At 40.0% G+C, this 16224-nt stretch overlaps 4 protein-coding genes across 6 annotated transcripts in view; 3 read left to right on the top strand and 1 right to left on the bottom strand.

Moving 5' to 3' along the window:
• The window catches only part of LOC104791768 (monothiol glutaredoxin-S14, chloroplastic), a 4730-nt gene extending 4006 nt beyond the window's left edge, over positions 1-724 (top strand). Inside the window, exon 2 of the mRNA XM_010517734.2 lies at positions 516-724. Coding sequence (XP_010516036.1) covers positions 516-540 — 25 coding nt within the window. The 3' untranslated portion in view covers positions 541-724. The remainder of the gene's footprint in view (positions 1-515) is intronic.
• On the top strand, positions 1673-3185 carry LOC104791766 (chlorophyll a-b binding protein 6, chloroplastic). 2 transcript variants are annotated; one of them, XM_010517732.2, is made up of 4 exons: positions 1673-1956; positions 2305-2407; positions 2501-2647; positions 2715-2768. In XM_010517732.2, the coding sequence occupies exons 1-4, from the start codon at positions 1766-1768 to the stop codon at positions 2766-2768; spliced, it is 495 nt and encodes a 164-aa protein (XP_010516034.1). In that variant the 5' UTR covers positions 1673-1765. The 2 variants fall into 2 exon arrangements, with proteins under 2 accessions (XP_010516034.1, XP_010516033.1); XM_010517731.1 differs by adding an exon at positions 2878-3185 and having other exon boundaries at positions 1674-1956; positions 2501-2789.
• On the top strand, positions 4001-5726 carry LOC104791765. Of its 2 annotated transcripts, none has more exons than XM_010517729.2 (6): positions 4001-4158; positions 4553-4589; positions 4694-4927; positions 5034-5121; positions 5259-5325; positions 5426-5726. In XM_010517729.2, the coding sequence occupies exons 3-6, from the start codon at positions 4795-4797 to the stop codon at positions 5477-5479; spliced, it is 342 nt and encodes a 113-aa protein (XP_010516031.1). In that variant the 5' UTR covers positions 4001-4158; positions 4553-4589; positions 4694-4794; the 3' UTR covers positions 5480-5726. The 2 variants fall into 2 exon arrangements, with proteins under 2 accessions (XP_010516031.1, XP_010516032.1); XM_010517730.2 differs by having other exon boundaries at positions 4691-4927.
• The window catches only part of LOC104791764 (kinesin-like protein KIN-UC), a 12977-nt gene continuing 2466 nt past the window's right edge, over positions 5714-16224 (bottom strand). The window contains exons 7-21 of the mRNA XM_010517728.2: positions 15399-15548; positions 15155-15243; positions 9405-9617; positions 9122-9256; positions 8787-8966; positions 8522-8701; positions 8230-8349; positions 7986-8114; positions 7771-7906; positions 7573-7665; positions 7303-7428; positions 6896-7021; positions 6570-6713; positions 6360-6488; positions 5714-6259 (exon numbers count right to left, since the gene is read on the bottom strand). Of these exons, the coding sequence (XP_010516030.1) occupies positions 6126-6259; positions 6360-6488; positions 6570-6713; positions 6896-7021; positions 7303-7428; positions 7573-7665; positions 7771-7906; positions 7986-8114; positions 8230-8349; positions 8522-8701; positions 8787-8966; positions 9122-9256; positions 9405-9617; positions 15155-15243; positions 15399-15548 (2084 nt within the window). The 3' untranslated portion in view covers positions 5714-6125. The remainder of the gene's footprint in view (positions 6260-6359; positions 6489-6569; positions 6714-6895; positions 7022-7302; positions 7429-7572; positions 7666-7770; positions 7907-7985; positions 8115-8229; positions 8350-8521; positions 8702-8786; positions 8967-9121; positions 9257-9404; positions 9618-15154; positions 15244-15398; positions 15549-16224) is intronic.

Below are 16224 nucleotides of genomic sequence, written 5' to 3'. Positions count from 1 at the left end.
AAAAAAATGGCTCTCCGATCTATCAAATCGCCGACGTTGATAACTCCCACCGCAGTCGTCTCCTCCTCCGTTATCAACAAGCCTCAATCCATCCGATTCTCTCTTAAACCGACGGCGGCGTCAACACTCGCCGTCCACAACCGCGGTCCATCGTTCTACGGCATCGGTTCGAATCTCAAGCTCAAACCGACGAAATTCCAATGCTCGGCGTCGGCGCTTTCGCCGCAGCTCAAAGATACGCTGGAGAAACTGGTGAGTTCGGAGAAAGTGGTACTGTTCATGAAAGGAAACAAAGATTTCCCGATGTGCGGGTTCTCGAACACGGTGGTTCAGATCTTGAAGAATCTGAACGTTCCTTTTGAAGATGTGAACATTTTAGAGAATGAGTTGCTGAGGCAAGGGCTTAAAGAGTATTCGAATTGGCCTACGTTTCCTCAGCTTTACATCGGCGGTGAGTTTTTCGGTGGTTGTGATATTACTATTGAGGCGTTTAAGAGTGGGGAGTTGCAGGAAGCTGTTGAGAGAGCTATGTGCTCTTGATTTAATCTTGTTTCCATACCTGGATTTGGTTTCTGTACTTGATATGTGTCTTTTTGTTGTCTCTCTGAAGTTTATTGCTGTAACATTAAAGACACATATTGTATGATCGGCTTTTTTAGGTATAGAACAGTACAATGTCTGTGAATTCTGAGTCTCCTTATGGATTTGATTGATCCTTTTGTTATGTGTTTGGCTTGCAATGTTGTGTTGTTTCTTGAAATTTGCATGTGTGAAGTTACTACATGCTCCATGCTTGGCAGAGAGAGAGAGACATAGCCACATAGGTAGTTGATGCAACCTTCTGATACCGAGATATCAATCTGAAGATTCCAAATATATAGATACCTTTCTGAGTATTGCTCTTAGGTGTTTGTTTGTCTCTGACAAAGAATTGTCTAAAGTCTTGAGGAGATTGTTGTGTTCATCCTTGAAGATTGGTCTGGATGAGATCTTCGTATTCACTCCACTTCAGTACAGATTGCAGAGATTAGGGAAGTGAATCATGATCACGTGCTAGAGAAAGTGGTACTTCACCAAGAAAAGCAAAATTTTGGTTCCATGGTTTTTGGAAATCTCCTACTTATATATATATATAGTACAAGAAAGGACAAACGGGAAAACTTACTGCAGTCCATCACTCGTCAAGAGTCTTCTAAGATCCACATTGTCTTTGGAAGCCCAAAAGTCTTCAGGACCATACTTGCTAGTTGCTATGTCAATATCATATATTTCCTCATCATCTATAGTCTTGCATGAAGCCAATGTTTCTCCAAGTTTTGCTGGTTCGGATTACTAACCGGTCACAGGTTGACCGGTCGGGGGGTGAGGTCTTAGAACAGGTCTTACAAGTTTTTACTGGTTCGGATTACTAACCGGTCACAGATTGACTGATATCTGAATATCTCACTTTGGTTTGAAAGGATAAATGGGCAAAATTGTAATAGACGTAGATTCTCTCGATCGGCTTTTAATCTAAACCACAGAGTGCAGATTGGGATAATCAAAGAGAAGAACATGATATAGAGAATACACGTGGCCCAATGAGAAAGCCACGCAAGCTCTGTCTAGCCAATTGTAATCTGATTTTAGATTCGCATCATACAAAACCTTACTTATACGATCACTCTCTCACATTCACAGTTCCACCAAACACCTCTTCTCGTCCACATCTTCCTCTCCCCTTTTGGTGGCAAACAAACACACAAACGGCTGTGAGTGAGAAACGATGGCGTCCAACTCGTTAATGAGCTGCGGCATCGCCGCCGTCTACCCTTCGCTTCTCTCTTCTTCCAAGTCTAAATTCGTCTCCGCCGGAGTCCCGCTCCCAAACGCCGGGAACGTTGGCCGTATCAGAATGGCTGCTCACTGGATGCCCGGCGAGCCAAGACCAGCTTACCTTGACGGTTCTGCTCCTGGGTACGCGATTACAATAAATTCGAATCCTTTTTACTCTGTTTCTCACTCTGTTTTGTAATCTGGCTTTGTCTCTGTTACTCAATATGTGTGTAAAGAAAATTTTGGAATCTCTTTGATGCAACGTTGGAGGCTGTTTAAAGCTTTAATCTTTAGGTTATTGGGTACACATTACATCTCATAGATTCTGTCTCCTTTTACTCTGTTTATTGCAGAACTTGGAACCATGTTTTGTTGCAATAGCTGCCTCTGTTGCCCACTGTATTAGATGTGTAGCTATAGAGAGAAATCATTGAAATCATCAAAATCTTCAATATTTCTAAGTTATTGATTGGGTACAAAATTGTGCAGTGACTTTGGGTTTGACCCACTTGGACTAGGAGAGGTTCCAGAGAACCTTGAGAGATACAAAGAATCAGAGCTCATCCACTGTAGATGGGCTATGCTCGCTGTTGTAAGTTTCAGTCTCTAATCTTTGTTCTTATCATAAGGGTTTAGTCATGTTGAGTTTAGCTGATGAATTTGGTGTGTGATGATGTTGTTGTAGCCTGGGATTTTGGTACCAGAAGCATTGGGCTATGGAAACTGGGTTAAGGCTCAGGAATGGGCAGCACTACCAGGGGGTCAAGCCACTTACTTGGGAAACCCGGTCCCGTGGGGTACTTTGCCCACAATCTTGGCCATTGAGTTCTTAGCTATTGCATTTGTCGAGCACCAGAGAAGTATGGAGAAAGACCCTGAGAAGAAGAAGTACCCGGGAGGCGCATTTGATCCTCTTGGATACTCTAAAGACCCCAAGAAGTTGGAGGAATTGAAGGTCAAAGAGATCAAGAACGGTAAGCACACAACCTTTCTGAATCAACTTATGTAGAAGAAATAAATGTATATCTAATGTTGTGTTGTTTTCTTGGTTGGGTATGACAGGACGTCTAGCGTTGTTGGCGTTTGTGGGATTCTGTGTGCAACAATCGGCTTACCCGGGGACAGGACCATTGGAGAACCTGGCAACTCACTTGGCGGATCCATGGCACAACAACATTGGCGATATTGTCATCCCTTTCAAATAATTGAATGTAAAAATAGTTGAAATATGTACCTTATGAGCTTTAATGTGTATCAAAAAACACTGTGTAATGAAAGACAGATTGTGAAAACCTGTATTTTGTCTTTGGTGATCGATTGCTGCTCCTGCTCAGCTTGAATTCTAAATGATGAAAACTTTTGAACCCCAATATTCCAGTTTTTATATTGAAATCTTTAGTTGTGGAGTTTGAGCTTCAGTAAATCACATTCACATACTATTACAGAAGAAACATAGTTGTGCAGCTCATGACTAATTTGTTATTTGTTAATATCAAGTGTTAACTTAGATAAATGGTTACTGAACCACTTACACATGTAGTTTACCCCCTAATATACATTTGAGATTTAATATACTAATCTTCACCAAACAGAGCCTTGGAATTTGTTATTTGTTTATATCAAGTCAACTTTAGATAAATAAATGGTTATTGAACCACACAAGACACATGTATTATACCTAATATACATTTTAGTTTATAGTATATACTAATCTTCACCTACAAATTATAGTATTGGAATTTGTTTTTTTCTCTTTTATCTCAACCATAAAGTTATAATGAATACATATGATCATCTTTAACATTAAATGGTTGATTATATTAAAGTTAGAACTTGAGGAAAAAATCAATACCACATTAATGTTTTAAAGATTTGAATTCATATATGGATTATCATTCTGTTATTAGGTGAGTTATCAATTTGATTATGAAATAAGAATTTATTTTTCTATGTCAAAAGAATGATTAAAGAGAACTTTAGATTGATAACACATGTGACAAAAAATTAAACCTTGTCTGCCAAAAATATAATAAAAGAATGGAGCTATCGTCTCCTAATCACATCCACGTAAGATTGAGATAGAAACTTGAGCTGCGTGGGTCATGCTCAATTGTTTTCTGTCTCATTGACCCAAAGATATAGATCTGGATAGTTGTGTATATAACTATATATACCAAATATTTTTTATTCATCTACAAGTAAACTCTTTAATTATTATTTTTAAATTCTATTTTTGACTCAAGATCTAAATTATTTTTCCTTTACATATAAAACCTAAAGGAAAACAAAAAAAATCAGTTTCAATCCCTCCACCAATTTTTCTGCTGATACTTCCCCATTAAGGTAATTAAATCTCTATCCTCTGTTTTTTTTTTCTTATGTAATAAACTTTCTCTTTCTGTCACAAATTGGTTGGTTTCTCCTTAGAAAAAGATTTGGATCTTGAAATGCTTCTGATCTGTTTATTTTGGATCTTTAATATATACTTCACCAGAAATGAATCCCAATATCATTCCTTCTTCAAGAAATATACAGAAAAAGTTCTGTTATTGCAAAATCTCTCATTTTGTTTGTTGCCTTATATAGATAAAAGATTAGGTAACGAATTTGAACGCAATGTGTTAAAAAGAAAGATATTTTTTTCTTTTCTTTTGCAATGAGTTTGGTGTATATGGTTTGGATCTTTCTGTCATAATGTGTTGTATTTTTTTTTTTTTTTTTCTTGAATCTTCTCTAGGGTTTTCCATAAGCTGATTGATGAAGATGTCAATGAGGTAAACTAAACCGACACCATTCTTCAAGAAAGTTTCTTGTAACAGTTTCATGCTTTTTTGTGAATGGGGGTTTTTAATTGGTTTACTGTTTGTTTCTTTAGCAGCTTGTGTGGAAACCTTTGATGATTTTTTGTATGTGGATGTGATTTGGTTGGTATAAAAATCGGGTTTATTCGTAAAGGAATGAACATTCGATTGAATAAGAATGGAGCTTTATACTGCAAATTGTCTGTCCAACGAAAACAAACCTACTCTTGAGCTTTCAAAATTAGTCAAAGAAGAGAAAACCTCCGTGAAAACGAACTCCGAAAACAATCTTACACTACTTGTGAATCATGGTACATTTCACACGTAACCAACAGAGATTATTCCAACTTGTTTGGTTCTGTAAATTTAATTTTATGTTCTTGAGCACTATTCTATAAGCATCTTTCTTGATCACAGGTGCAAAGATGTGGCAAGAAAACAGGGAAAAATGGGTGGGAGACCAATCTCGACAAAGAAAAAACACTGCTAAGGATCAGATTATAAGGTATGATTTGTTTGTTTCATTTAACTACATGTTCATTTGATACTCTTTTTTGCAGTGTCACAAGAATCAGAAGAATGATACTCTTATAATGATCAGTAAAAGTAATGTTTTCTAAGACAATCTTGAATCTATTGCAGCTGGTCTACTACATATGAAGATCTTCTCTCTACTCATGAACCTTTCTCTGAGTCGATTCCTTTACCCGTAAGCTTAGTTTAACCCCAGTTTCTACCTGAGTTATAAAATGAAAGAAGCTAAAATCATTCTTGATATCTAAATGCCCATTAATTTGATCTTTATGTAGGAGATGGTGGACTTTCTGGTCGATATTTGGTACGATGAAGGCCTTTACGATTAGAAGAATCTAACAATGCCACACACTAGATTGACAAAGAACAAAGAAGGATTGATTCATTTGAACTAAATCTTTAGGAGTTGTGAAAACATCTACAGATATGATGAAGAACTATCTTCTATTTCTTATATCAATATCTCATGAGAAGAAGACTGTGATCACTCACATAGTCCATCTTTAACATTTATATGATTGTTTAAAAAGGGTTGAGAAGGAACAATGATTGCAACAAATGGATTCCCAAATAAAATTTTGATTACGTTTCAGCAAAGTAAAACATAGTAATAGTAAGCAGATTCAATTAGAGTTGAGTCTCATCGGTGTATCAATCTTACATTGGAGAATTGTTCACACCAAAGGAGTCTCGATACACATATGATCAAGAACGCATGGAAAAATCATGAAAACTGTTCACAAAAATTAGCAATGGATTCCACATCCAACGGAGACACTATACAGCATCAAACCAGTTCTTACAAACTAACATTCCTATTGTAAGAATCTTAGCTGTCTCTCCTCGATTGTCGTCGTCGTCCATATATGTCATCCCAATCACAAAGTCAATCTAATGACATTCTCACAGACTCAGCTAAGAATCTGTACCACTCGCCAGTTATGTTATGTACATGTCTTTTCTTTCACCTCTTGTTCAGCTGGAGAAGTAAGGGTTTGTTTTGAGTATCTTCTTTGCTAAACTGCGAATATCATCTCTACTCGACTCCACAGATATTCTTACAATCTCTGTCACGCTTCCTGTCCTTTTGAAGTCATTCGCATTTTCCTCTGCATTGAGATGAAGTAGATACATATATTAGTCATATGTTCCAACATTTGATAAAGAACTGGGCTCTTCTAAATATCAGAATGACATTGTGAGTCTTACCATTTTGAGCTAAATGGCAAAGCGCAAGCTCGATGTGACGTTGTGTTGATGCTGACTCAATATGTGAGTTTGAAGTCAACCACTCAAGAGCACCCTCTTCCAAGAGAAGAGAACGACCTTTTCTACGCCCTGTAACACATAACATCCTCTTTAAGTACTATAGCGATTGACTCAGGTGTGCAATTTGTGAGGCAAAATATGACTACACACCTTGCATAATTTCTCGAGTTTCACACTTCGCAAAATTTGCCATCCCTCTTGCCACTTGAGCAATGATATCTATGTTTCCAGATTGTGCCATTGTGAGTAGTCCTTTGATGCCTTCCTCTTCTTTCAGCAGTTTAAGAAACTTCTCTGTTTGTGCAAAACACAGTATCTAGTGTTAAATATGTACTTAATAGCATCCCAACACAAAACATCTTCCATTATCTTTGCTTTTGCACATGTTATACAGTGAATACATGCAATGATGCAGATGAATAAATATGTTGAAAACTGGAAGTCATCATAACCTGTATATATAATCTTGTACTTACCGTTCCCACATAAATTGGCAAGTGCACCAGCTACCATTCTTAAAGTCTGTGGATCATCTGTTTTAGTCACCATCTTTGCTAGGAGTTGAGCACCTCCTTTATTCATTATTAGATCTTGACTCTTCTCTGTAGTTAATAAACCAATTGCAAACATGTAAATAAACAAATCACATCGTTTCCATTCAAAATTTAATAACTTGACGGCAAGGAAAAGTCATGGCACCAAGAACCGTGTACTGCAACTTATAGATTCAACACTCAAGCAAACAAGCATTGTAAAGAAATGACACAACCACAAGGGGAACACTATTAGTATGAATTAGCTCTGCTTCTCATTAGTAAGTCAAACCGGTTTTATGAACAATAATTTCATAAAAGCACTTGGAATGGCAAGAGAAAGTGCTCACCGTTCATTGCCAAATTAGCAATTGCACCAGAAGCCACCCTAAGAATTGTTGAATTTTGAGATGACTGGACTAGCATAAGCAAAGCTTCTACACCCCCTTCCTCAACAATCTTCAACTGATTAGCCTCTACACACATACATACACATGATGCAAGTCAATTAGGTGCTGTGACAAACAAAGATAATCCATTTGTCAAGGCAAAGTGCCATATATTTCAACAATTGAGAATCCATTTGTAATAGCAGAGGGAAGTAAGAATTTGAGGTGCACCTTCAGCGGCTAGATTAGCCACCACTTTTACAGCTTGAATTTGAACTTCCAAGTCTTCAGACTTAATGAGTTGTAATATCTTCTGAATTCCGACTGTAATCAAAGTAGGGATGGTGTTAACTGGATTCTCCCACAATGAAACGAAATAGAACATATGCCTGAGCTAAAAAGAGCTCAATCCATGAGAAAAAATTCTACCTTCTTCACAAAGCCTCGCCATGGTAGCTCTCTGACCAGATAGTGACTTCTTTAACCCTTGTGATCTCTGTGAGCCTGTTAGAGCTCCAGATTCCGATGAAACTTTTGAAAGATCTTCCTTCATATATCGCTTTTCCTGTGGAATGAAATGGGACTTAGCAAGACCATGAAGTGTATACATGTGAAAATGGTGAAACAAGCTTGTTGTAATTCACCTCAACAACATTTTCACTTTCCCTTAGATTCTTCTTTAGTTTGGAAAGCTCACTCTCCAATTGCTTTCTCTGCTTTTCTTCCAAAAGGAGCCTTTCCTTCATATCCCGAACCTCTTCACCAAGTTTTTCCTATGCAACACAAATTTAATGTACATTTAGACATTTTCATCAGCAAAAAAGGAATAGTTGGATTTTGAATTGACCAATCTGAACAAAAGTATAAGCAGACAATTAAGCGTCACACCTTTTGTTGGAGAAGATCATCGTAGTCTAATTTCACTGTCTGGAGTTCATCTACTGTAGATTCATACATTTGTGAAAGTTCTTCTAGTTTTATCTTGAGTTTGTTCGTCTCTTCATTTTCCTGAACCCAAAACCAAGAAAAAACTAATTGAAGACAGAAAACGTTCATTTTCAATATTTGAAAAGAAAAAGGATAAATACATTGACCTTTTGTCACACTCATCTGAAGCATAAAGCTGAAATTCTCATATGCTTATTGAGATCCAGTTTTAAAAATAAGGTATAAGCCTAACCTGTGATAAAACTTGGCGATCGCTTAGAAGTCCTTTCATTTGTCTAAGTTGCTCTTCTGCAGCGTTAGACCGAGCATCTTCATCTTCTAATTTCTTCTGCAGCTCTGCAATATTAGATTCATATGTGTAAGTGGTTTCCGCAAGTTCCTTTTGATATTGATAGTTGCCCCTCTCTTGTTCCTATTGACACCAAAAAATACCATTCAGCTTGAGTGGAGAACTAATGCATTTATAAGGCAGCTGAAAAGGTGTCATGTTAACTAACATGAATAGACTTCTGCTGTTTACTCAAAATATTTTTCATTTCATTCAGTTGTTGCTCCGCATTAGTTGACCGAGCTTGTTCATCCTCAACACGCTGAACCAACTCTGCAATCTTTTTCTCATATACTTGACTGGCATCTGCAAGTTTTGCCTCATATGCTGAATTTTCCAGCTGTTGCTGCTACTAACAATTAAAAGGACACTGTCAGAGCCCACAGCTCAAATGTATATATATTTGATTTGATAAATACGTTGTGTATTTGATAATAGGCTTTTAAGAAAACATCCAAGAACTTCCGCAAGTAGTTAACAAAGACAATAAGAGAGAAAGTGCACCTTGGTATTTTTCAATTTCATCTCTAGTTGTATCGCTTTGTCATGCATTAGATCACACTGATCTTTCTGCAGTTGCAATTCCTTCAAAAGTTCTTTCATGCAGAGCTCCAAGCGAGCGTTTTCCTTCTCCAGGAACTGTAAGTCAGATTCAACCCTCACAATATAAACACCATATATAGAATATCACAGGAAAATAGGCATCATATCAAGAAATTAGAAGATTATTGAATATCAATTACTCCAAGTAAACTAAGAGTAGCCAATCAATCGAAGAGAAGAATACCTTGGACCTTGTAACGGTATTTTTTTCTGCCTCAGCGAAAGAGTTTTCACATTCTCTCAATCTTTTTTCCAACTCGTGTTTCTCACTGTTTCTTAGTTTGTTTTGTCTTTCAACTTCTGCAGTAAGATGGTCCACCTGAGTCTCAAGCTTCCGACACAAACTTTCATAATCGAATTCTTCTTTAAGCTTGACCATGTTCACTATTTTCATAGCCTGTAAAGGTAGACATGGCCAAGAAGGCATTACTATAAAATTCTTTGAAATATATATAAGATTGTCTTTCTCGTTTATGGTTTTATTTATTTATTTTTTTTTTTTTGAATTTAATGTTAAATTATATTCAAAAGAAAAATAAAACGTTTTTACAACTTGTGCAACATAGTTTAGAGAATGAAAGTGTTGAAAATATTAGAATAGATAAGTGGTGTTAAGCTCGAGATTGCATCCAGAGTTGAAACCCTTCATCATATCGCCGATCCCCCATTAAACCTATGGCAAGAAGCTGGTCTCTGACCTGCCTATCAACCCACGCAATGATGGTGTCCGCAGGCTTCGGCGGCTCACCATGCATTTCTTTCCCGCCAGACCGTATAAACCACTACTTGGAATAAGTAGCGGATTAGAAAACCTTCCACCAGCTGAAGATTCGAGGTAGATATGTGAGCAAGAAGGAGGGACCAATCCGTGGTATAAAATGTCTGCAGCAGGCCTTTAGCGAGAGCAGACCACACAGTCGAGACAAACGGACAAGCAAAGAAGAGATGATCCCGTGTTTCTAAAGTAAGCTGACAGAAAACACAAAGTCCCGCTGCTTGCCCATTCCACGCAACCATACGAGCACCAGTTGACAACCGATCCAGAACCGCCAGCCAGACACAAAATGAGTACTTAGGCGTTGCATGACCAAACCATATTCCCTGATGCCATGACACCGTGCTTGATGTAGTACGAGTATGGTTCCAAGTGTCACGAGTTGAAAACTTATGTCGATAAACATCATTTTTCCCTCTCCAGAGTACTCTATCCTCCTGCTCCTGACGTTGCTGCCACTTAAGTAACAGACAATCCTCTATGACATTGAGATGGTCCGCTCGGTGCCGCCTAGATCGACGGCGAGACCACGCTGCTGCCACCGAGCTCTGCCAGCTGATCCCCAAATCTAGAACACCTCTGTTCCCTACCACATCAGCTAGCGTGCCCAAGCCTGACCAATTATCGAACCAAAAAGATGTGTTTTCCCCATTCCCAATCTCCACTTTACAGAAAGATTTTGCAAGATCACGATACTTTAAGAGTTTTACCCATATCCACGAACCCAGACTTGTAGTATTCTTGATTGACCAGAATGAATCCTGCTTCAACAGATTCGCAGAAACCCATTGAACCCATAGAGAGTCTCCTTTTGAAACTAGCCTCCATATCAACTTCAAACAACATACAACATTAGCCTCATGCAAAGATCTTAAGCCAAGACCACCCTCACATTTCGGTCTGCAAACAACCTCCCACGCCACCTTCGCCTTTCTAGTACTCATCTCCATGCCAGACCAGAGAAACGCCGAAGACAGGGAGTTGATCTCGTCGAGACACTCCCTAGGCAATCTATACGCACCCATCCAGAATGTACAGACACTCCAGAGAACAGAGGATATCAGATTATAGCGACCAGCAAAAGAGAGAAAGCGAACTGTCCAAGAGCCAATCCGCTTCCTGATCTGTTCAAGTAAAGGAGAACAGTCGGAGGTGGTAAGACACTTGGTGACAAGGGGAAGCCCCAAATATCTGACTGGCAAAGAGCCTATGACAAAGGGAAGTGATGCAGAGTCAGGTCGATGGTCGATGTCCCCTGCCAAGAACAGAGTGGATTTCTCCAAACTGATATTGAGACCAGATAGCTGAGCGAACTTAGTGAAAACTTCAATAATACCCTCAATAGATCTTGCTTTACCATCCGACAAAACCATAAGATCATCTGCAAAACTAAGATGAGTAAGACCAAGTGAACGACACCGAGGGTGATATCCAAACAACTGCTCACCCGCCGCCCTATCCAACAATTTAGAGAGCACATCCATGCATATGACAAACAAATACGGAGATAGGGAGCAGCCCTGATGAAGCCCCCGAGAACTTCTGAAAAACCCTGCCAGCTCACCATTTACTTGAACAGAGAATGATGCAGTAGTGACACATAACATTATCCAATGGATGAACATCAGTGGAAAATGCAATGCAGAGAGGACTTTAGAGAGGAACGACCACTGTACTGAATCGAACGCTTTTGAAATGTCAATTTTTATAGCACAGCGCCCAGAGATGGAATCTTTATGATAGTCCTTCACAAGTTCAGTAGCCAACAGCACATTCTCAATCAACAAACGATCCTTCACAAAGGCAGACTGGTTACCAAAGACAAATTTTGGAAGCACTCTCTTAAGTCGATTAGCAATGATCTTCGAAATGATCTTGTAGATCACATTACAACAAGAGATGGGCCTATAGTCTTTCATTTCTTGTGCAGAGACTTTCTTAGGGATTAAAGGAAGTATGGTAGAATTTATACCTTTAGGCAGAAAACCCTTAGCAAAAAAAGATTGCACAGCTAGGACAAACTCTGCTCCCAAAATCTCCCATGTTGCTTTATAAAACTCCGAAGTGAAACCATCAGGACCAGGTGACTTATCATTAGGCATGGAGAAGAAGACCTTTTTTATTTCCTCCCTAGAAACTTCTCTAGTTAAACTCTGTTGATCTGCTGCAGAACAGCGGAATGGTAGTAAGAGCTCCATCTCCTCCACTGTTGTGCCCTCAAAAGTTGTCGGAACTGTCTGCAGAAACTCCCGGAAATACCTTTCAGCTTCAACTTTTATTTCCTCATCTCTCACAACCATTCGTCCGTCAGGTCCCATAATCTCCTTAATAGAATTTGAGGCTTTGCGCACAGTAACAGCTCTGTGAAAAGCTTTATTATTACGGTCCCCCACCTTCAACCAATGCAACTTCGACTTTTGTTTTAGATACTTCTCCTCCAAGCCCGCTAAGAACTCCCAGCGCTTATAAGCATCATTCTCCTCAGCCATCATCGTAGGAGAGGGGTTTGTAAGGTTTGCTTGTTGCTTTTTGCATAAGTCTTCAAAAGCATCCGTAGTCTTCTTCACCAAATTACCTAACCTACGCTTCGCCAAACTCCGCAGAGCTGGCTTTAACCCCTTTAGTTTTTTTGAGAACCGGAAGAGTGAAGACGTAGATAGAAACAGAGGCTGAGTTTCTTTCCAGTACCCATCCACTAGCGGTCTGAAATCCCCCATCTCAGTCAGAAGATTAACAAACTTGAAAGGCTTTCTCCTGTGAGCAGGATTATCTACATCCCCCATTATCATTACTCGGCAGTGCAAGTGATCAGAGCAGCCTCCTGCAGCGAAAACACTGTATCCCTGGGAAAACACTCTTGTCCATGCAGGATTAACTAGCACACGATCCAACTTTTTTAGAATCAAATCATTATCCCTTTTATTACACCATGTGAACAAGGGTCCGTGGTAAGCCATGTCGGCAAGAGAACAATGGTTAACTACCGCTTGGAAATCACGCATACCCCCTGATATTAGCGGTTGAGCATCAACTCTAGAGTGCTCAACCATATCCAACGTTTCATTAAAATCACCCAATATAATCCAAGGCTTATTGTGTACAATGGGCGAGTTATGGTGCTCACGCAACTCCTCCCATAATACTTTACGAGCCTCGACTGTATTCAGAGCATAGACGAATGAACAGAAAAACTCCTCCGTTGTATCATCAAGCTTCACAGAAGAAGTAATTAGCTGCTCACTCTTATAGAACGGATCCAACCGCACCGTGTCCTTCCACATAACCCAAATGCGACCCCTACTATTGAACTCATAATTCGTTAATATAGACCAACCCGGAAACAAACGACTTCCCAACCTCAACGCCTTGCTTTCTCGAACCCTAGTCTCCAACAAACAACCAAACTGAAACCTATTTCCCTCCAACCACTGTTTTATTACGGAATGTTTTGAAGATTTATTTAGACCGCGCACATTCCAATAGAAACCTGACATTAATGCTTAAGAGGGGCCTTCTTACTCTGATCTCCAGGGTTATTCCTGGTTGATTGAGTAGAAAGAGTTGAGTTTTGCTTCTTTGCCGTTTTTGTGCCCCGAGGCAAATACGTCCGGAGCTGTACCATCGCTTGTGCATCCTGCTTTACAGCTGCCCCAGTGCATTGGATGGGAGCCTTTGGATCCTTTGGATTCTCTTCTCTAGACTGTTGAACAGAGACCCCAACCTCCTGCTGATCAACATCCCCTTGAACCTCCACAGAACACTGGTTTGCATCCTCTGCCTCCCCAAGAACAAAGTAAGAGTTCTTTAGCAGCGAACCTGCTCCTAAATCCGACAGCTCCTTCTGCTTAGTAGGACTTACCCTGCCAGCTGATTTCGGCGTAATCCATTCATTTGTCACGGTGACTTCTCCTGAATCCATGTTAGTCGCACCCTGAGGCACCCCTAACGGACTCACAGAGCCGGGAACTGGAGGCTCTGCTGTCAAACTCTCAGAAGCAGGAACCGGAGTCGCAGTAATGAGAGTCGGAGGCACCACCTCCCTCTCAGAGCCAAGAGCTAAAGGAGGAACAGATGATTGAGGCTCAGTAATCCTGATGGTAGGGGCCACTGATTTAGTTTGTGGAGAGGGAGCTGCCCCGGGAGACAAACACGTAGTGCTAAGATGTCCCCAGCGATGACAGTTAGAACAACGAGGTGGGAGCCAAGGATAACTGTACAGAACAGCAGTTTCAACTTCCCCCTCCTCCTCACCCGAGATGATGTACTCTCGAGGCAAATCCTTTGTGAGATCCGCTTTCACCATGATTTGAGCTTCATCAAAACTAACACACTCGTCAGTGTTTGAATGCAACCGAATCGGCTCCCCTACTGCACTCGCAAGAAACTCCAGACCCTTCTCTGTAAACAAAGTGGGTGGAACGTTCTTGAGCTTGACCCATAATGAAACTGATTGCATAGCTGGTTGAGTCTCCTCAGTAAAGGGAGACCATTTTGAGACAATCATAGGTAGATCCGCAATGTTCCACATGCCACGACTCAACACCCTATGCCGCAGACCCTCACTTCGTATCCGGAACTTGACTGTAGACTCATTCACAGCATAAACGTCAATCAACGATGTACGATCCCCAAGCCTCCAGATCTTATTTACTATCATATGAATCTTGCCAACATGAGGAGCCTTTGCGTCTGCAAATTTCCCCACCAGAAAATCCTCCCACAAGGGCTTTGCGTCCTCAAAGACCTCCCGCGGCACTACAACCTTCGCCTTTCCATCGACCTCCGAAACTTGAAACTTTTGTTTAGTAAACATTCGTTTTTGAGCAGCTTGCAGAAAGGTTCGCTTTCCAGTAGGAGCCCCCACCACAGGCTGTTGCGACGACGACACTGCCTTAGAACCCTTAGAACCCTCTTTTACTTGACTTCCCTCCGACGAGACTTCCACAACCTTCTCAGAGATCCCTTCTCCATGATCTCCCTCCTTATCGCCCCCGCCCTCCACCGGAAGACGGCTCGGGGAGACCGCCGACGGCACCATACGTGACAAGAACGCAAGAAACCCTAATCGCCTCTTTTATCGCCTCGTTTATGGTTTTATTTAGATGTCAGAAACTAGAGATTCTGCAGAGAAAAAAAATCAGAGAAACATGAAAACTTACCCTTTGTCCGAACATGATTGTGCTAGTGGTTTCTGCATGATACCGTGCTGATGGCCCAATTGTTATTATAAGTGAAGTCCTCGCAGAGCCTATTTATTGAGAGAAAAAAAACCATATCAGAGTTTATGTAACAGACGCGAGAGTAACTAGGAAGATATGAACAAATGTATAGACACAGACAGAAGTAAGTTAAAGCTTATGAGTTCTGTAAGTAGATAGGCTAAGAAAGTTTTGGTAAACTAACCCCCAAAAGAATCACGAAGAAGCCTTGTTAGCTTAGAATCTCTTGTTGGTATATGAGAACTGCCTTCAGCTAATGCATTTATGCATTTTCCCAGGGATGTCAGTGAAAGATTAATGAATTTTGCCTCTTCAATCAAGTGGCCATCAGTGCCTTCAAGAAAACAAGAAATAATTCAGCATAAACTACTTGATATATAACATGAATGGTTATATAAACAGTGAAGGAGTTCAAACCAGATTTATTGATTCTTTCTGAACCAGCAAGATCCACAATTAGGAGTTTGCTCTTTCTAACTCTAGGAATGCCTTTATCTCCCAAAGACTCAGGTTTTGCCTTTTCGGTCTTTTCATTCACAGCCTGCCTAACGTAAACCTGCAAAGAAGATACATTTCATTAGTCGGCAGATACAACACATGGAATCTGTTGATGAACAAGAAACCATATAGTCCAAATATTATGGAGAAGCACACCGTAAGAATTGCATGACTACGAGAGGATTCTGTATTCATCTTTGTATTAGCTGCATGGCGGTTTGTCTCGCCGACTTGCAAAACCTGCAAGAAATGGTCTAAATCTTGAATGTTGACTACTGTAGCGCCTGGTACTGATACCTCCCCAGTCTTTGCATCCTCATTGATTGAAATATTGCTTTTCTCAGGTGCAAGAAGATCTTGTATCGTTTCCATATATAACTGTGAAGTTCAAGAAGATAAAAACTAAGAACCGATCTTATATTAGCTCTAGAACCATTTTTCAAAACTCAAAAGGTTTCCATTTTCCTATCTATAATTATTCAACAACAAGACCAGCATCTAAGGATTGAAGT

Source organism: Camelina sativa, chromosome 6 (genome assembly GCF_000633955.1).
Source record: "Camelina sativa cultivar DH55 chromosome 6, Cs, whole genome shotgun sequence".
Classification (NCBI taxonomy): Eukaryota; Viridiplantae; Streptophyta; class Magnoliopsida; order Brassicales; family Brassicaceae; genus Camelina; species Camelina sativa.
This window is presented reverse-complemented; position numbering and strand designations above follow the sequence as displayed.